Source organism: Hipposideros armiger, unplaced genomic scaffold (assembly GCF_001890085.2).
Source record: "Hipposideros armiger isolate ML-2016 unplaced genomic scaffold, ASM189008v1 scaffold_724, whole genome shotgun sequence".
Lineage (NCBI taxonomy): Eukaryota > Metazoa > Chordata > Mammalia > Chiroptera > Hipposideridae > Hipposideros > Hipposideros armiger.
The window spans coordinates 420,284-441,315 of record NW_017732074.1 but is presented as its reverse complement, the minus strand read 5'-3'; the positions used below and the strand labels follow the sequence as shown (position 1 = coordinate 441,315).

Below are 21,032 nucleotides of genomic sequence, written 5' to 3'. Positions count from 1 at the left end.
GAGAGAGGGAGAATATGAATCTGAGCATCATCCTACAAATATCAGGCTATTTTCCAGATAATGGTGGTTTGGCATTGAAATAGCTCTGCTTTCTCGTCTGCTGCTTCTGGAAATGAATTGTAAATCACTGCAAGATTGCTGATGGGGTTAAAAGGCAGTCCACTTCCGGTATTAGAATTGGAACCTTTGATTATTTGTATGGCGGTTTTCACCAACTGGGGTAACCAACAAAGTCAACATTTTGGGTGTCAGTTTATAAAAAAAAAAATACAAATAAGCTATTAGGTGGACTAAGTCTTTTTTTAAGTAAATTAACACCATGAGCGTATAATTTTGTGTATATGTATAAAACAAGATTGGGAGAGAGTGCAATCCCCTCTAAAGCTTGGGGGAAGAAATTTAAATTTCCTTTAAATTTCATGTTTTTCTGTTTCTTGCGGTTCCCTCCTGCCTTGTTGAACTCAGGATCTAAGAGCAAGGAGAACAGGGACTGTGTTCTCTGTTTATATTATTAGCACCCAGTAGTGTTTGGCACATAGTTGTGTTGACATATGTATGAAAGAAATAAAAAATTGATAAATGCATTGTTACTCCTGGAGTCATTATCGTTTAACTTCACATTATGCCCATTTTCTATGAGAAAGGTACTAAACAGTATTTATTTTGGTGAAAATGTCTTGCCTTGTGTTGGAAACTAGAATTTTATTCTACACTTAACCTCATATCAGAATTGGAAAAAAACATTGAAAGGCATGTGTTCTCTAAAATGAATTTTAATTACAACTTGAGAAGTTTGGTTGTTATGAGTATTTCATTGAAATAATTGGAGACAATTCATACTTCAGTGAGCGCGTCACTACACTTGAAGCTGACCCTTAGTAACTTGAGTAGGACCTTCTAATAATTTGCCACAGAGAGTTGTTGCCGCCCCACCCCGTATTTATTCTCCTTTTTCTTCTCGACCTCCTGATTCTTATCTGGACACATGGCCAGATGAGAAGAAATTAAATATCTTGCATTTCTATGCTTGGTGAGATGATATGGTACGGTTTTGGCCAAGAGAGAAATAAGTGGAAATGTTCTGTGGTAGTTTCTGGGAAAATTCACAGACAGATGATGTATACTTTGTGCCCCATTTTCTTCAACTCTTTTTCCATCTTGCTGTCTGGAATTTTGATGGTGTAGCAGGGGCTCTGGTCATCATCTCAGACCAGGACAAGAAGGGCCTCCGTAGGAATGGCAGAGCAATGCACTGGAAGGAGCCTGGCCCACCAGATCAGCCTTTGAGCACCAAAGCCTCGACTTCAGTTAGTTGACAGAGATACAGTCTTTTATCTTGCTTATGCCATAATTTTTCAGGTCTTTGTTACATGCAGCCAGACGTAATCCTAACTGACACACTATTTTCCTTCAGACCAATTCTGCAGTCTTACGACTTCATTGTCCCTCCGAGGCTTGATCTTATATTCTCTTATTTATTCACCCTGTCTAGTGATTGACCCTCATCTTGGACTTCTGTGCCAGGGTTTGATGTTGGCCTCGTTTCTGAAAAATAATTGATCTGAGAAATTTTACCAGATTGTCTAGAGTGGCACAGGGTTAACAGAATATTCACCAACTATTCTGGGGAAAACAGCTAGATTCTAAATTCCAAAATGTCAGCATCATTCATCTCTCATAAAGCCCAGAACCCTTTTATGTACCTGAGTGTATCTGGCTTTTCCTGCTAAATAATCCCCTGGGGAATTACGTAGCAGCAACTTTTTAGGGGCATTGGGAAGATAGGCACATCCTATTATCTAGTGATCAATGTGGATATTTGATGCTCAGGGGCTTTTGGGGCCCCACACCTGGTGAGAAAGCTAAGTGTAAGTCACTGTTGAGCAGGAGGAGAGATTTTTCTTACCTCTCCTGTTCTTTGGCTCAATCTAAGTTTTTAAATTCATCACTGTAGTGGCTTGTGTAGTCTTCCTCACAGAGTGTTAGTTGCTGCTTCGTTTTAGGGTAAATATGGAAGTGCTGGATCTAGAAAGGCTCATCCATGGAAGCTAGAAATTGGAGGTGGCAAGGATTTTTTAAAAAAAATTAGTTTCAGGTGTACAAAACAATGTAATAGTTAGACATACAAGGATTTTTTTTTTTATGTCTTGTAGGCTGAACTAAGGATCATCTCTGCATTGATCTGTGTTAGCCTGTGGACTCAGGATTCACCTTGATCTTCCAAATATGCCATCTCTCATAGATGAGAATAGAGAAGTTTAGAGAGAAGAAAGGGTACCGTTCATTTCCTATAGCTGCCATTGTGGTGACTATTGGGCACATTCTTTTTTAATGAAGATTGTGAAGTTGTCGTTCTATAAAGTTTATTTGTGATTTCCCAGAGACATGGTGTCCTGGTTGAGGGCATATTCTAAGGACTGTGGGGAAGATAAAGGAAGGTGATCATGACAAAGCAGAGCCAGGAAAATGGAGCTTAAAATGAAGTACTCATTCCAGACCAGTAATACATTGGTTTCTGAAGGAACTCACCACACGGTCTGGGCCAGTTTTATGAGAAAGAGATCCACATACCTAGAACAGATGTCAGTTATGGGAATTGCCACTACCAAATTATTGGAACTGGCTATTAGGTTTGGACACATTTCCCATCTTTTATACTTACTTGTCGTATACACCTAAAATCTGTATTGTCGAAGCTGAAAGTCTTTGCCCACATAAAGATTATTCCTTGTGACCTGAAATTCCACTGGAGAGCTTTGGTTATGTTAAGTGCTTTTGCTTGGCTGAAAGCTCTCTTTTGCTGAGAGCGGCTGAGAGGGTAAACTTAAAATTTAAAGTTATGTTGTCTATGATTGGATGGTAAGCTTTTAGGAAGCATAGTACTGTGGAATTCTAACAAGCTTAGTGGCCACTTTGTCGTAAGGCATGTGTTAGACCAACCTGAGAAGTTAGGCAGAGCGAGAATCCTGGGTATTAAAAATATAGTGACAGAGTTGGTGTGTGTATTTCTCTGACACTATTATTACAATACCTAGAATTCCTATATACACTCATTTTTAAAAGTGTTATGGTAGTTATTTAAAGGAACCTCTGAAGTGATTTTTTTCCTAAAATGAGGAATTCTTTATTTTTGAGTTTGGATTTTCATGTCTTCAAACATTGTCAACATATCAAGTATTATATACCAAATGTCATGAACTATTTATTGAGTATCTGGTTTTGTCCTAAGGAATGCAGATAGTTGAGAAGCCTGGAAGATAGTAGAAAGAGCTTTATTAGTTAGAGCTATAATAATAAATGCTAGGAACCAAGAGGTCTTGGTGTCCAGCCATTAACTCTCTATGTGGCCTTGGTCAGGCCATTGAGCCTCTCCAGACCTAAGGTTCTTCATTGTTCTATAAAGTGAGAGTTAAGCATGAATGGTATCTGTGGTTCCAGCTTTGAGATCAATGGATGTTTTATGTTGAATGCCTTCCGAAAAGGTCCCTGCCCTCAAGAGTCCAGCTTTTTTCTAGATTTCCTTCTGTTAGGTTCAGTTCTGAAAGTAACATGTGCTTGTTTACAAAGAAAAATACAACTGGAAAATGTATTATGCAGAAAGGAAAAGTCTCCAATCCTATCCTCTGAGAGATAATCATTTTTAAAATAGGTATATAATGATCTTGACTTATTTCTTGCATATGTTAATATTTTTGTGATTTGTATTTTGTGCGTGTGTATATATATATCTACATATCTTACTTATACTGTACTAAAACTTGAATTTTTTCATGTAACAGTTGAGTAATGGATATCTTTACATGTCAGTACATATTTTTTAAAGCTACCTTGTTTTTAAAATGGCCTCATAGGATGTCACTAACTGAATATTTGAGGTACACCAAATACACATTTTGGCCAAATGGGCAAGTGTTAAATCATATTTAACTGAAGCTAAAGCAAAATATTACTGTCATAGAATGGATGACCAGAATACAAGGAAAAAATCAGAAATTTCAATAAAACAATTAGAATTTTATTATAAAAGTTTTTAGTAGCCAGATTTAATTTTGATAACATGCAGGCATTCTCATTTCTCATCACTGTCTGCTGTTAGATTTTTCCTGTGGCCGCTATGCTATACATTTGTGATACTAAATAAATGAGGGCTTTCAGCTCAGGTGGGTAGAGAAGGGGTTGTTTCACTAGCTCTGCCAGAGTAGAGGACTGCTGATGGGAATGTTGCATCTTAGCAATTGAACGTGTCCTCTCTAATAGTAACTAGGAAAAGACCAGGTAATCAGCTAGGTAAAAACTTACCTCCTCATTAACCCCTCCACTTGGAGATTTGTTTGATGATCATGAGTTTCATGGAGGAATCCCAGACATTGAAGCATTGTGCACCACTTGAAATATTCTTTTCTGAATATTTTCAAAAGCATACGTAAGATTGCTGCCGTCCCATAACCTAACTTTCTAATATTTTTACAGCTTCACACAATTAGTTGATTGAAAAAAATCTGTCATGAATTTTGACTCTAGAAATGTGGTATTAGAGCAATGCAGTTGCCTTTCAAGATATAAGAGAATTGTTTTAATATCACCTGTATCTCAGCTTTCATTGCAGGCACACCAACCTCAGCATTGTGGCTGGAATAGAATAAGACTCCTAAGACACTTTCACTTCATCATGTTTGTTCCATGTCAACAACAGTTGGCTGTCACTCTTCTTGACTCGTTTCCATTCTATAGTTCTTCAGATTCACCATGTTAGTGTGAGGGACCAGGAACTCTTTCAGCAAGCGAGTCAGCAGGAGCAGAATTGAATGTACTGTTTAATGTGTTGTGTTATTTAAGGAATGTCTCTGATTGTTTCTGCATGTCCAAATGTCTGATGTACAAGATATGGGGGTAGCACATTTGGTAATACCACCATCATTTTTGTACATGTTTTGATATATTTTAGGAAGAAGAATTTTGGTAACTTATTGTCCTCTTGATTCTAGGATTCATCATTTCAATTAGTCTGAACACTCTTTTGTCTTCAATGAGAGGATTAGGGGGGTGACATTACATAGTAGTCATTTTAACAAGTTTATTTTTCAAATTTGGCCTCTATATGCTTTATTTATTAGGGCTTTTAAATTGTGTTGTTTTGAAGTTACTGTAAACAAAATGTGTTTTAGGTATTTAATTTTTTAAAACATTTTTTCTTTTCTTTGTATTTTTTATGTGTATACTTTATTTTGTGTGAATCAAAGATGGCTTTATGGATGTCGTTGTGATTTTTAGTTTTTCCTAGTCTTGAAATTGTTACATTGCAGAATCACAAACTCCAAGTCTGATAACGCCAATATTTTAACCTCTGTGGAATTTTTTCCCCCCTTAGTTTTCTGTTATTGTGGTCTTATCTCTTGATATGCCTGATGGCTTCTTAATGAATTTTGGACACGGTGTATAAAAAATAGTAGAGATAATTTTTGGCTATTGATGATGTCATTTTCCTCCAAATAGGATTTACTTTTGCTTCTTGTAGGCAGAGTCAGAGATTGAGCCGATTCACAGCCGTGCCTCAGACTTCGTGAGGGCTGGCCTGTTCCTGCTTGGTCCCTACTTCTAAGGTAGTCATCAGGGGTCCGGCCGGAAAGCCCTGATTGTCTGAGGCATCCTAATCCATGGACCCTGAACTCCATTTTGTCTGCCCAGTGCCGCAAGGCTAGCACAGCTCTCTGCAGTTTCACAACCGCCCTGGTTGTTATTTTATGCTTAGTTTTTCAGTCTCTCAGCAGGGTCTTTGGAAATTAACAAATGCCTCAAAAGGAAAAGCAGTTCTAAATGTTAGACTTATCTCCTCGCACTTTTCTTCTCTCTGGAACCTTTGTCGCTCATGTCCTCACTGCTGTGGTAACTCTATAATGTCTTCAGATAGATTTTTTTTTTTTTTGGCCTAGTGTTCCTAGTTCTCTGCAAGAGGATTGGTTTGCAATAAGCTATTTGGCCATTGTTGAAATCTTACCTGTATTAGAAAGTGAATATTCAGATATTAAAAATAAATATGTATATCATGCCTTATTTGCATTGCTGTTATCTTATGCTGATTATATATTACAGTAATCTGTGCAATCATTGGGTCGTTTATAGTATAGAAGTTCAGGAATGCCAAAAATAATTACTGAATAAAGCATTCAGCTATTTGGTCAAGTTTTAAAAAAAACCTACCAGGTTGATTTTTAAGTTATTCATTATTTATTTTACATATATTAGCTACTCATATTTCTTATTTTGGCCCTTTTCCTATTTTTCTATTAGATGGTTTTCTTCTGGTTGATTTGCAAAAGCTCTTTGTATGTAAGATATTAACTCTTGGCCAATATGTGCTACAAATGTTTATCACCAGCGAATATAGTTTGTATGACTGTTACATTTTAGGATTTATTGAAGTTTTTGTGGCCTTTCTATAGTACTTTTTAAAAATTAACATTGCACAGATATTTATAAAGTACACACATAGAATCACAATACATACATGCACACATTCACTTATCTACATTCACATACAAAACCTTATTAATTATATTATTCAGATCAATTATATTATAATTTTTTTATAATAATTTTTGAGGGTTCAAATTGATTTGCCAATGACTAAGAGCAGTGACTTATCCCTTTTTCATGATAAAGAGTGTTGTTCTTGGTCCTGTTTGCCTTGAATTTGATCTTGTCAAATGTTAATGTTGTCTTGAGTCTCCTGTTTTGGAATTGGCAGGGGGTGGTGTAGGTTTTATCTTTAAATTTATCTTCGTCTTTTTAATTTTGAATTCTTCACTCTTTTTCTCCCTCTTTTAATTTAGAAGTAAAGAACAAATTCTGTGCTTAAATTACCTGAGAGGTATCAGGAGGAGGAAGTGGGCTGTACCTGAGTTCTTGAAATATCAGTAGGATACGAATGGGTAGAAGTGTGGGTCTTACAGACCAGAGAGAAGAATTAAAAAAAGAAATGAGGATAGTGTGGAATAAGAAGTATCTTTGGAATGTGAAAATGGCTGACTCTGGAGCAGAAAGTCTGAAGAAATAGGAAATAGATATGCGTTAATGAGAATCCTGAAAGCTAGGCAGAGAAATCATTTCATTTATAAATTAGCTGCTCCTAATGCAAACAATCAGATACATACACATTTACAAAATGTGTCAAAGCTTGTTACACAGGATCGTCTTTCATGCTTGTCTATGTTGATCTTTCTGGTTCATTTTCCTTTATTCTAAGAGCTCAGAGCAGTACACCCTGATTCACATTAACTAGTGCACATTCTTTGTGTTTTATTTTGCATTTGACATTCTAACCAGGTGATTTTTGGAGTGATGGTTGAGGTTCGTAATCCCACCTCAAAGAGCTATTTTAAGTCTGTCATATTGTAGATCAGTCTAGAACTGCTTTCCTTCAGTTCTGTCCTTTTCTGCTGTGCCCATCCCCCAAAACATAAATGTACGTTTTCTCACATACATTAGGAAGATGAAATGAGAATATGCTAACTATGGGTAGAAGGCCATGTCTGCTGGCCTGAACTGCTTAGTTGTCTCTCAAGGAGCATGTAGGATGGTGGCTTATTGAGAGTCAAATTAAACAATGAAGGCAACCATTTTTTCAGGTGCCCACCACACACACATCGCTGTGTATTGATGTGGAAGCCAGCACCTTCTGCTGAAGGAAACCACTGAATTTGGGATGGTTAGTTCTTCAGAAATAACACTTTTATTCTAAAAGGGGAATATAGAGAAATGACTGTATTTCTTGGGCTTTTGCACAAAATTGTATGTTTTTCTCTTCCCAGGGGACTCCTTCTCACAGTTCCGGTTTGCCGAGGAGAAAGAGTGGGATGGCGAAGCTTCGTGTCCAAAGCAGGTGAGACGAAGGTTTGTCTTGAATGTGGGTTGGCTTTGCTCAAGACCGAAGACTAACACTTTTTATATTGTTGTTGTTCAGATAGAATGTCATGTTACCTAAATTGTTCAGGAAATTTTCAGGGAGCTTACATCATACAGGTCCTTGGAGCTGGAGGTCATCTTTATACCTGCCCATCTGTGTGAATTGCTCATGTAGACTAGGTTGCAAGGTAGAGAGTTTCTAGTCATTATTTGGAGTGGATGACTTTGCCATTTGGCTGGCTTTCTTTTTCCCTTTCTGTGAAAACTCCCCTTAGAGTTGAAAATTAATTTTTTTTCTCCCACACTGCTTTTGGTGTTGGGAAAATCCTTAACTTTATAGCTTTAAATAAGCAGATGAAATGAAAATATGCTATTCTTATTCCAGAATTAGGAAAATAAAGCCATAAAAGAAGAACAAATACCATAGAAGCCTTTTAATGAGTCCATAAAGCCCAAATATTAAATATTTTACTTGCTTTATATTCATGCCGTATTTTCTTCCCAAGGAGTTTTGATTCTTTTCCAAGCAGGCCTTCACTAATCCTTTCCATATGAGAGATGACAGGTATTCTCACCCCTTTAAAATGCACAGAATGATTGGTGGCTTGTCATATGCTCCCCGATTCCAGGGCTATAGCATACTGCCTGATACAATGATTAGACAGTCTGCCCACAGCTGCAGACAGGTGGATGAGCAGCAAACCCAAAGCCCAAAAGTAAGGCCTCCTCCTCGCTATTCTGCTACCAGCTCAGCGCACACACTGTAAGCGGCTCATTTTATCTCTGGGCTGGTGTTGTTTGGGATGGACGTTGACATATACAGACAGAGGGGGGAAGTTACTGGTGAAATGACTGCCTGTCACTTTACAAAAGAGTATGATTATAATATACAAAAAGCTGGGAATTAAAAATATTTGTCTTTGCTTGAGTCTATTTGGGCATATGCCCGAGGTACAGTTTACAATTCTAGGACAAGTTGAAAACAAGTTGAAAACTGAGATCATTGAGGAATATGGTAAAAGCCAAACAACTTACATTACAACTCTTTTTGAACCATGTTGGCTATCAGAATATTTCACTTATCCTGAGCATTTTCAATAATTCTAAGGTTCTTCATTCATCAAAACACTGAGCACCTGTTATTTACTAGAGATCTCGTTAGCTGCAGCTTATTCAAAGATGAATAAGACAGACCATGTTTGTTCAACACACAAGGCCCCTTATCCACAGTGGTTGACATATAGTAGATGATCAGTAAATATTTATATAATAAATGAAAAGAATGCAATAAGTGGTTTAATAAATGAATTAACATAATTCTGTGGGAGACAGCTATTATGGGCTGGAAGAGATTGACAGCAGTGCCATGGAAAAGAAAATTGGAACAGGCTTTTGTGGATGAGTAGGATTCTGGTAGGTCCTGTCCTGGGAGGACAATGAGGAGATCTGAAGGACCAGGCTGTGCTCAGCTGGGGAGTGTGGCTGGGGTGTTGTGTTCCCTGAGGGGGAGGCTTCAGGCTTTGCTCTGGGCCAGCTAGTACCAGCAGTTTGGTGTTTATTTTCTCCTGTGGGCGAGAGCAGACTTTGGAAAGATGACCCGAGTGTGAGTCCTGGTTCAACAAGTTGGGCAAACTTGTTTTCTTGTTTTCTCATTTGTAAAATGGAATTAACAGTAAAATATAAACTTGGAGTTGTAATGAGGATCACATTTGACAATAAATAAAAGCCCTTTAGTGCAGTTCCTGACACATAGGAAACAGTCAAAACTAGCTCTTATGACTACTATTATTTAAAAGGAGTTTTGTTTAGCCAAAAAATGGAAGTGGCTAGATTTGACATCAGCAATATTGGGAAGGAGGGACTGATAGATGAGAGGTTGGAGGCAGGGAGGATATTCTGTTGGGAAGAGTCGGGGGCCTGACAGCATGGGGCAGTGAGGGTAGAAAAGGGGTTGCGGATAGATGGAACTTCAGCGGAGGACGAGGTAGCGTGTGTCACTGACCGGATATGAGACACGAGGACAAGAAAGATTTTTTTTTTTTTAAAGATTTCATTGGGGAATTGGGGAAGGAGAACATTGTGTTTTTCCAGGACCCATCAGCTCCAAGTCAAGTTGTTGTCCTTCAATCTTAGTTGTGGAAGGCACAGCTCAGTCCAAGTCAAATCACCCTTTTCAATCTAGTTGTGGGGTTGCGCGGCCCACCATCCCATGTGGGAATCAACCAGCAACCTTGTTGTTAGGAGCATGCACTCTAACCAACAGGGCCATCCAGCCGCCTGTTGGCAGCTCAGGGCAGCTCAGCTTGGGCGCAGCTCACTGGCCTATGTGGGAATCGAACCAGTGACGCTGTTGCTCAGAGCTTGTGCTCTAATCAACCGCGCCACCTGGCCGGCCCGAGAAAGATTTGTAGTGGTGCTAAGCTTTCTAGCTTGATGACTAGGTGAGCAGTGGTGCCACTGATGGAGCAAAAGAAGAGTGGAAAGAAGGCACGTTTGATTTTGAACATTCTGAGTGAGGTACTGGTAGGATACGTCTAACACTGAGTTCATCATTTCTCCATCAGAACGGCTCCCTGTCCCACTTAATTCCTCTCTCTTTTCACTTGAGAGAGAAAAAGACAGGAATTTATATGCATACACTGTGTGTGTGTGTATACACTTGTATATCATATATAAATATATAATATCCCTTATGCTCTCTCCTCTCCCCATTGCAACCAGTGGCACAAGACAATAAAGAGAGAGGAAAAAGTAGGAATAGGAGTTTGACAGTGGGATGTGATAGGTCCTCAAAGGGCATCCTGACCGGAGGCGACCCCAAACCATTGCTTTGATTTGCCTTTGTTTCTTTGTGGTTTACATGCAGGGTAAAAGGGGCCCCAGTGTGACAGGGCCTCTGCTTTAACCATGTTGGTTCATGTTACTATAGGGGAGTTGGTCCCTTCGATTCATGAGTGAAATTTTCACATCTTTCCTTTGGACCGTGTGGGGCCATATGAGGGGGAAAGGGTGGGAGAACTTCTTTGGGTAAAAAAATAGATGTATTATTTTTTTCAATTACCTGAAACTTTTTTCATGCCATTTTTCACTTTTGTTGCTATAGTGATTTTTTATTCAGTCAAGCTTCCTTGAGCAACTACCGAGTGCTGGGCGAGATACAGTAGTTCCTGAATGCCTGGCTTCTAAAGGTATAGACTCCCAGACCCACCCCCAAGAGTCCAGTTCTGAGTGAGGCCTGAGAATCTGTATGTTGAAAAGCTTCCCAGCTTTTTCCAAAGTGTTGCCTGATTTGAGCACTTCCATAAAGTGTACTTGAGTGGCCCCGGGGTCCCAAGTGAATACAGACAGTGACTGTGACTGAGACTGAGAAGGAGTAATGGTCTGATTGAAGGCTCCATTTTTTTAGCTGCAAAGTGGAGTTTCTAGCAGGTTCTTTTCTCACCAAATAGTGTACCTTTACACAGACACTGAGACTCAGAGTCTAATTAGGTTCCTGGACAGAGAGGAACCTTCCGGATTGCCGATTCTCACTACCCAGAGTTCTGTGCACTCTGATGTCAGAGAAGTTGGGTGGAGGGACTTTGTTCCAACAGTCAAGGCTGGCTTCCGTCTGCCAGCCTCAGAGTGTACAGAGAGAGCACCGGGGCGTCCGGGTGGTGCAGCCCAGGCTGCGTCCTCCGGCCGTGAGTGACCATCACAGTGTTGGCCAGGTGGATATGGGGACTGGGCTCTCCAGGCAAAAGCAACCTATTGATTATTTTAAAACATGTAGCAAAAAGCTAATTCATGGTTATTATTCCAATTAAACCCATTTTGAAATTCGCCCGTTACTAATTATTATAAGCAGTTCACTTCGGCTCACTTTATATTTAAGGCCTTCAGCTTTAGCCCTTTAGGGGGCAAACTGGTGACGAAAAAAGCAAAGCCTTCTTGAAAAGTGGCATTTGGTGGCAGGTTCTAGGCTCTGGGACTCCTGTAAGGAGACGAGGAGCCATCACCATGGTGGCTTGAAGTGTCTTGCCGGCATCGTGGAGGTGGTGCAATGTCAGCCGAACCTTGGGTGATGGATGGGAATTAGAAATGTGGGGCAAGGGGACATTGAAGCCGCAGACGCAGCCGAATGGCTGTCATTTAGAAGATGGCTCAGAAGCGCAGCCTGGCCATTCCCCGTATCTTTGTGCGGTCTCACAAACTTTTCATTGTTTAGGATGTACCTTGTAGTCACGTTGCATATGATGCAAAAAGGGGCAGAGGAAGTTTGGACACTTAGCCAGACCCCAGCATGTGTCAACAGTCCATCTCCAGAGAGCAATGGGTGCATGGCTGCAGGCGTCACAGGGGGAAGTTCTCTCTCATTTACAGGCTAAAAGAAGGGGTCTACATGTGCGACTTTGCAGACTTACCTTGGCCGTGGTAAGGGTGGGATTTCTATTGTGGTTTGTGAGGTGGCAACTCACCCGTGTGTTAAGTATTCAGGATCACACCTTTTAGGGGTTGAGAGGGTTTCTCCAAACTCGAAAACAAAAACTTCTTAGACCTGTTGATCTTGATCACAGCATGTGAGGTGCTGAGGAAAGGACTCAGCAAAGGCCCGGACACCTGGTGAATTTCCCACTTTCTTATCAGGTCTTTGTTTCCCTCCATCCTGCTCCCTACATACTGTATGTTTTTAGATGGAAGATCCTTTTTTCTAGGGCAAGGGGCCACATCTGGTGCTGCCAGCATTGCTACTCTAAGAGCTAGCTATCTCTGGAAAATTTCAGAAAGGCAGTTGAAAAGCCACATTGTTTCTTTTGTTCCCCATGTACTACTCTTGTGGGGAGAAGGGTTAGATAGGGTCTGAATTGAGTTTCGAGGCTCTTCTCAAGTGCACCAGGAATGACTGACTCTCTGCTTCGAGTCATAAACTCATCTACCCAAGACATTCCTGCTGGGGAATTAAGATTAGATGCGATGACCCCTGGGTTTTCTTCTCATTTGAAGTCAGCGATTATAGACTAAGACCTGGTTCTAGCTGGGCTTGTGACCGTCCTTGGTAAATGAGGTGGTCAGTGGCGTTTGCCTCTAATTGGAGCTCGTTGTGACCACCTTTTAGTTTTTTCCTTCTCTTGGATGTCCAGGGCACCTAGAAGCAGCTCTTATACTATTATTAAGCCATGTGATAATCTAGAATGTTTTCTCAAATGCTGTCAGTTTGTGAGGTCATTGCATGGATATGACTTGATTCTGCGAACGGGAAATGAGTCACAAGGGAGCTTTCAGTGTTGGCCCCAGAGTGCTGCCGGCTGGAGGGTAAGTGTCCACCCGTCCTCTGCTTTCTGGCTGGAAGAGGAGCATGTGCTCGTGTGTACCTTGCGGGCTCCTGTGGCCGTGCCTCTCGGCCCCACCCCACTGCCCAGAAGGCTCTTCCGATCTCTCCCCGGGGCCAGCATCTCAGTGTGAGGGAGGTGTCCACTTAGGTTTCACTGCATGCATGTTCTTCTTTTGGTTTTTGGTTTTGGGGGTCCAGTTTCCAGGTTACTGTGCATTCTTTTTTTTTAAAGATTTTTATTGGGGAATTGGGGGGATGGGAACAGTGCTGGGGAATTGGTGGAAGGGGAACAGACAAGTTGCTGTCGTTTTGTTCTTCAGTCTAGTTGTGGAGGATGTTGCTTCACTGGCCCAAGTTGGCACCATCATTGCTTTCTTCCCAGGTGAGGCAGATCAGTCGCCGGCTTCTGGACGGCCGCTCAAAGCGGCTGCTGGCCGCTCACCCTGGCTGCTGGCTACACACGGTAGCCCATGGCAACCCACTGCCACAGGGGCTGCAGCCTACGCCGTCGCCGGCGTCTCACGGCAGCCCAGCTCCAGGTTGAGCTGTTGTTCAGCATCTTAGCTGTAGAGGGCAGTGTCACTGGCCCTCATATGTGGGATCTGAACCGGGGCCCTCTGGCGTCCCAAGCCAGTTCTTAACCATCACACCACTCGGCTGGCCCGGTTACTGTGCATTCTTGATGATGAGGGGGTGACCACTTCCCTGCTGCTGCTCTGAGAGCGTGAGCTGTAGCTCAGGAAGGTGGTTTTGGTTCTGCTCATCTTAATGCGGAGATGATAGAAATTATAACCATATCAGGTGTGATTTATGATCTTACTCCCAGCTAAAAATAACTGCAGGGGATGATTTAGTTACTTTCTATAGTCTTCTGCTTTTACTCTGAAAGAACATACATAATTATCACCCGATATGTAGATCGTATGTATATGTATCTATCTATCTATCTATTTATTTATTTATTTATTTTATTATAGAATTCAGCATTTTACGTGGACTGTGAGTCATTGGTTCAAGCCCTTCAAGAACTGCCTCTCTCACTCCGACTCAATGTCGCTGCCGAGTTGGTCCAGGTAAAAACCCTGATGGCATCTTCAAGCTGGTGTGGATTAGGGCAGGAGAAGAAAAAGAGTGGGGAAAAAAAAACCCTTTGCAGGATGTCTCAGACTCAGCTCTTCCTTTCCTGACGCTGAAGATTTTGTACCAGGTAGCATTTTGTCAAGTTTTAGGGGAGTAGGAAACCATTTTTGAAAGTTTTTTGTTTTTTTTACATTTTATATTTGAAACATTTTAAAGAATTAGATGTAGAGGAATCAAATGGAATGTAAGAGTATAAACTCTGGCTGGTGTTTTCCTCCAAGTATTTATCTTAGGCACTGAGGATGCAGTGGTTGAGACGGGCATGGTCCCTGCCCTTCTGGGCTTAATCTATTGGGAAAGATGGGTCACGTCACATTCTCATACAAATGTACAAACTGGGATGACTCCTATGCAGAAGGACCGTGCACATGAGAACATGTACTAGTGAACCTGGTCTACTTCGGTGTGATCGGAATGGCTTTCCTGAAGAAATGACAGATACGCTGACATGCAAAGTGTAAGAGCATGAGCTGGAATTTAAAGAAGAGTGACCAAATCAGATCTGCGTTAATGACAGTCCTACTATAATGACAGCAGTACCAGCATGCTGGCTGTGGAATGGGCTGTGGGGTTGGATGGGTGTGTTTCTTGGTAAATCTGCACATGCAAGAGGAGAGTAAGATGAGGGGAAGCAAATTAGGAGGCTGTTGCACAAGCTCAGGTGAGTAACACTGCAGCCTGGACTAGGGTGATGGTGGTAGAGCACCGGACTCTCCCAGGAGGTACTTCGAAAGAAAAATGAACAGGACCTGGTGAAAGACTGGAAATGGAGAGAGAGCAGGCAAAGAATTATTCTAGGTTTTTCCCGTTTGTGCAACTCAGTGGCAGGTAGCATTAGGAAGGGTGAGGTTTGGACATTGTGGATTTGTGCCTCTGAGATATCAAAGTGAAAATATTAGTCAAATGAATACAGAAATTTATAGTTCAGAATTAAGGGCTAGAAATAGAATTTGGGAGATAGTAGAAGATGGCAATTGATGAATAGACTGGGGAGGCCCAAGGACTGTACCACAAGGAACTTAAAATGTAATTGTGGCTAGATTGAATTTTTTTTGAAAAGTGAAATCCTGGGCAGTACTATTTTAAATAGAATCCTAGCAACTAAAATGATCAACATCGTTCTGAAGTTGAATGTGATGCTAAGTTTGGGCACAGCCAGGAATTGGTTACCCACCCACTTGTTTCTGCTGCACTTTCTAGTCTCGGATTCAGGGCAGCAAGTAGAATTCAGGGCTGGAGGACAGGTAGGGACAGGACAGAGAAGTAGAGAACATGGCCTTTGTCTCCGATGGGAAATCGCCCTGGGGCTTCTGTAGGTGTTTGGGACTGTCTTAGGGATTGGGACAGTGCTTCTTTTCCTGGTGGGCGTCCAGAGATGTTCAAGGCTGTGACGTGCTTGTTTTGATAGAACACCTCCAGGGAACCACTGAGATGAAGGACTCAGGGGAGAAACAGGCAGTGTTGTGAACGCTTGAAAATGCAGGATGTTGTGTCAGTGGCAGGCCTTAAAGGTATACAATAATTGCAGTAGCTTTGAAAACCTGACTAAACAGTTTTAAAATCCGCCCCGCCCCCATGAGGTAGAGCAGTGATTCTCAAACTGTGTGTGTACATTAGAAGCCCCTGCGAGGCAAAAAACAAAACAAAAACAATGCTAGACATCTGGAACCTAAATGATTCTGAGATGAACATAGAGGGCCACATCCTAGCTTTGCCCTGCACACTAACAATGATGGATGAATATTTAAGTGTGTGTGTAAAGCCATACTGTCTTAAAAGCCCTGAAGAGTCACTAGCAAACTGCATCTGCTCAAGATGCTTAACTGTAAAATAGGGGCCAATGCCTCCAGTAGAACTGGACCCTGAGCCTGTCCACTCTGATGCCATGCAGGTCACCCCAACCCTCCCTCCAGACAGTGGTTCTCAGCCTTGGCTCTACATTACAATCACCTGGGGAGTTTTATACTTTTATTATATAGAAAAGTGCATGTGTAAGTATTTGAGCACCCCTGAAGTCACCCCTTTCCCGAGTCACTATTTCCCTAAGACCACTATCCTGACTTCTAATAGTAAGAATCAGTTTTGCCTATTTTTGCCTTTTTACACATGTAAATCCAATAGTGTGTTTTCTTCTGTGTCTGGAATTTTTTTACCCAAATAATGTTACAGAGAGACATCCTTTCTTTTCTTCTTGAATTGTCCCCTCACCTTTGTATTCATGCTTTAGGTACAGTGAACAGATCTTCTAGTTACTTCCCGGTGTCTTGTACAGATGTGTAAGCCTCATCCCAGATTTAAGTGTACATTCAGATAGACCGATGGTGCTCTCAGTTCTCAGGCCTGATGGAAGACACAGCCCTTTTGATCTCAACTCTGAGTTAGCACACAACTGAGATGGGTAGAGTGGGAGGCGCAGCCCTATTACGTTTCAGTGAGGTCTCCCACATTTACCCCAAATCAGGGCCGACCCCAAACTGGAGACCCTTTGTAAACATCCTGTCTGTATTGAGTGCTCTACATCACCAGGTTTGATGGTTTCCTAAGCTTTAATTTCTGCTTAAGCAAATACGGTAGGACTCCTATTTTTAACCCAGCTATTCTGCTTCTCTTTCAGAGTGCCCTGCCTTTAGAGGTTCCTCAGGTGAAACCAAAGAGAAATGATGAAGGCACGGGACTAGGGAAGCCGTTCAAAGGGCCCTTGGGGCCTGGAGGAAGGGGGTCCATCTCCACGCTGAAGTCTGCTGCTGCTGGCTGTCCCATGGACCTGGGTAAAGCCAGCCCAAGTCAGGGTCCTTCAGCGAGTTCTCAGAAACCCACTTCCCCACTGCAGTCAGCAGCAGACCACCTGGAAGAGGAATTAGATCTGCTGCTTAATTTAGATGCGCCCGTCAAAGCGGCAGATAACATCTTACCAGACCAGACACCGCAGGACCTGGAATCCAAGAAAGATGGGGAGGTGGCCCAAGAAGAAGAAGGTATGGCGTTCATTTTATTCCCCATCCGTCTTCTTGACTCTGGTGTTTTTGTGAGATCAGCCTCACCCGCGTCACAGCCGTACACGTTTCCGTGGGTGTCTGCCATCGATCTCACATTATCTACTGACATCTATTTCTGTGCTCACGTCTCTGCTTGCCCCCCTGAGCTGACCTTTCTGACAACATTCCAAATCTCACTCGATACACCGGGCTTCTGGAGCTGCTGCCTGCCTGATTGCAATATTAAACCTGGGGCTGCGAGTTGAACTTGTGCTATAAAAGCATTAAAATGCTTGTAGCCCTCAGCTGTGCTGCAGGAGCCTGAACAGGCCAGTTAACCAGCTCTTCCTACCTCGTGCTTTTTTACAAAAGAGCACCGCTTCCTCATTTGTGCATGTTCCGTGACATTGGGGTCCATCTGCTAGGGAGAGGCCCAGGGCCACGGCCCCGGCCATATGCTGCATTCGAGAACCTTTAGTGACTTTCCAGGATTGCTACACTAGTAAAAAGAACATGGAGTTGTTTGTCTTTAAGAAAAACTAGTTAACTATGAAATTCAACTTCAGAAGAAACAGAAGAGCAAATTTCCACCCAATTTATTAATCTGTTTAGATATTATTGTATCTTCTTAAGGAGTAGCAACAATAGAATATTTCCCCTTGTTGTAAGCAAAGTAATAATTATGGAAGAATTATATCATGGAACAAACTCCAGGGAGACTTGAATCCTTAATTTTGGGACTAATGTGAAGTAGTTTACGTTGCTTTTATTTCCCCAGTTCTCGCGAAAGCATCTGTGATGGAAGAAAAGAACATGGAATCGGAGCAACCAAGTACATCCAAAAATGTTACCGAGGAAGAACTTGAAGATTGGTTGGACAGCATGATTTCCTAACAAAAAAAAAAAGAGGAAAAAAGTGCCTGCAGCGAATGTTGGTTTCCTCTTAAGGGTAAGGGCGGGTCCACGGTCCTCTAAGAACTGCTGATTGACAAGCATGCCCCAAGCCAGTGTGCTCCATCCTGCTTACCGCAGAGAGCTACCTCTATGTTTGACTGCATCCAAATAGTACATTTAAGAGGCTTGTTGCATTTGTTCTCTGGCCTTGTAACCTCTAGGGCAGGGGATGTTATGACGCTCATTTCCAGCCTCCTTCCTTTCTGTTCACAGCAGCAGAGCAAGTGCTGCTGATACAGAGAACAGGAGCCAGCAACAGGCATGCATATGGCCACAATAAACAAAGGCTGGCCTACGGAGTTTTTTCCCTTTCTTGTCTCATGACCCTTTTCGCAGCAGCCACAGTGCAGTTGTAGACTCATCCAGAAGCGGTGCATTACAAGAGGCCAGACCATGGGTGGATATGTATGTATTACTTTATTGCAGTGGGCACTTCATTTTAGTTAAGGAGAGTCACCTAAACATAGCAGCTCTACTACTTACAAGGGACCGTAAAGCATTACTCAATTTGGCATAAGACTGAGATTTTTCTTCGACTTTTCAGTACAGTACTTTTCTTCTAATAACAGCAGTTAACAAGCTGTTACTGAAAAAAATAATTGTATTAATAACCTTCAAGTGCAGTTTCTTAAAGTAAGACAAAAGATCAACACAACTAATTGAACCTGTCCATCGGGAACATAAAAAACTTGCATAGCTATATCTAAAGAGGTTTTTAAGGCACTTAATCGATATTTCAGTGTCGACAAAGTGTTGGTTTGTTTTTTCTATTTCTTTAACTGCTTAAAGCTTTTCAAGGTGAGTCTGGATACATTCACTAGCAAGTACCATGGGAAAAAATTAGACTGCAGTTACAATGATTTTTGTTTTTTTTGTAGTTCAGACCATGAGTCACTAGTGGATACTGTCATGTGACAGTCAAGTGTTTAGAATTTCATATATTATGCATCCAAGACTTCATATTTCGAGTCCTTTCCTCAGTGGTGCTATCCCGACAAACAGGTTACGTTAGAACTGAAAACCTTGCAGGCATTGGGCTAGAGAGTCCTTGACTACCCTTTGTCATCTCTATTTCTCTCTGAACATTTTGACAGGATATCGCCCACAGGGTCTGTCCATTAGGCACAAAAAGCCCAATCAATTTAAAAATATCAGAGTTTTAACCAACACTTTCTTGTTGTAAAGGGAAGCATTTAGAAAATGTCACCTTTCAAAAATGTTGCAGAAGTATAAAAGAAGGGTTTTTGATTTCACTGCAAGTTGACAGTCCAGAATTGTGGAGTTTCTTTCATTCATATTTAGCTGAGCTGATCCTCATATTGTTTCCGAAAGCAGTCACCAGCTGGGAAGAAATCCCAACACCTTTCCTGGTACATCTTCCAGACATAAGATTCCTGAAAGAATGGGGAAAAGGGTAAACTTCTTTTTAAATCACAGTAAGCTAAAACCCAGTTTGTTTTTGCTCTGTGTCTCCCTGTAGGAATATGGGTGTGGATTTATAGCAGGCCCAACTGGCATGTTCTTTCTTGCTCTATTCCCACCCTATTTTGGGAGCAAGAAGTCATTTCTTCCCACCCCCCGGCCCCCCAACTCAATGATCGCCACAAAAAATACTTAAAAGTTTTATTAGTAGGCTGATTCCGTGTCATTTGTAATTGGTGGAGGAATGTATGAGGAGGGGACATGGAGTGCTGGCTTAGGCAGATGCCTGGAGAGCTAAAGCCAGATGTGAAAGGAAGCCAAGTACCTCTCCCTCAAAGGTTTGAGCTGTAACGTTTTCCTACAACTCCAATGATGTTTGAATATTTGATAGCCTGCCTCTTCCTCCTTTTCATACTTAGTCACAGAGTCCCTTTTCACACATACTGTCATTCATACACTCATAGCATTTTACTGAGTCTCCTGCTCTTTGTTACTGCCTCCCACTTGGCTTCTTATTGTCTTTTTCTCTGTAACGTTCTCCCCACCTCCAGTTATTCTGCTTTGAAGTGGTAACCTTAAAGGTTTAGAAAATGTCAGCGTTTGTTGGGAAGAATAACTAGGAGGTCTTTTGGAATAGACTGGGGAGTTGCCTTAGAATTTTGGCTTCTTCGGTCACAAAGAGATGGTGGAATAATGCAGCAAGCAGTGGGAAAATGCACGTGAGAGACTGGTGGGGTCGTCTCTGTTTCAGAGAGCTTATGCTCTACTGATTCTCGAGTCTTAGGAAAAGGAAGCTGTAACCCAGGGGCATGATTCTTCTCACCTGACCCGTGTGCTCTGTTTCATCTTTGTTAATCAAATACATCAGGAAGAACCTGGAACAAGGACAAAAGGTATAATAAATGAGAAAGACAATACTAGATACTGCGGTTAGGAAATCTAAGTTCATTTACTCGATCAGATGAACTGGAGAGAGGGTTCCAATATGTTGTTTGGTATCATGCTGTCTACTAGGCCTTTTCAAGTTGGGGAAATGTGGCATAATGACACAAACCATCATTTTCTAATAATATATGTTAATCTCAAAATTAGCCTTTTTTGTGAGAAGAGATCCTTTATTACTGTCCCCAAGCTTTGAGCTGATATCACTTGTGAGGAAGCATTTTGGCTACTATTTTATTGTTTAAACATATGCTATAAATAATCAATTGGAAACTAAGACTCCTAATTTTTAGTAGGTCAATTTATCATGCGAATACAGATTTGAAATGTCTCAAGGAGAAAGTATTTGATCTCATAAGTTGCTTTGATTCTTCCAGAAGTATAGT

At 41.5% G+C, this 21,032-nt stretch overlaps 2 protein-coding genes across 2 annotated transcripts in view; one reads left to right on the top strand and one right to left on the bottom strand.

Moving 5' to 3' along the window:
- Window positions 1-18,581, top strand: part of AVEN (apoptosis and caspase activation inhibitor) — a 177,179-nt gene extending 158,598 nt beyond the window's left edge. Inside the window, exons 3-6 of the mRNA XM_019627220.1 lie at window positions 7,809-7,879; window positions 14,191-14,286; window positions 16,968-17,328; window positions 18,107-18,581. Of these exons, the coding sequence (XP_019482765.1) occupies window positions 7,809-7,879; window positions 14,191-14,286; window positions 16,968-17,328; window positions 18,107-18,222 (644 nt within the window). The 3' untranslated portion in view covers window positions 18,223-18,581. The remainder of the gene's footprint in view (window positions 1-7,808; window positions 7,880-14,190; window positions 14,287-16,967; window positions 17,329-18,106) is intronic.
- Window positions 18,582-18,682: 101 nt separating this feature from the next.
- The window catches only part of RYR3 (ryanodine receptor 3), a 358,095-nt gene continuing 355,745 nt past the window's right edge, over window positions 18,683-21,032 (bottom strand). The window contains exons 95-96 of the mRNA XM_019627208.1: window positions 20,528-20,579; window positions 18,683-19,676 (exon numbers count right to left, since the gene is read on the bottom strand). Coding sequence (XP_019482753.1) covers window positions 19,581-19,676; window positions 20,528-20,579 — 148 coding nt within the window. The 3' untranslated portion in view covers window positions 18,683-19,580. The remainder of the gene's footprint in view (window positions 19,677-20,527; window positions 20,580-21,032) is intronic.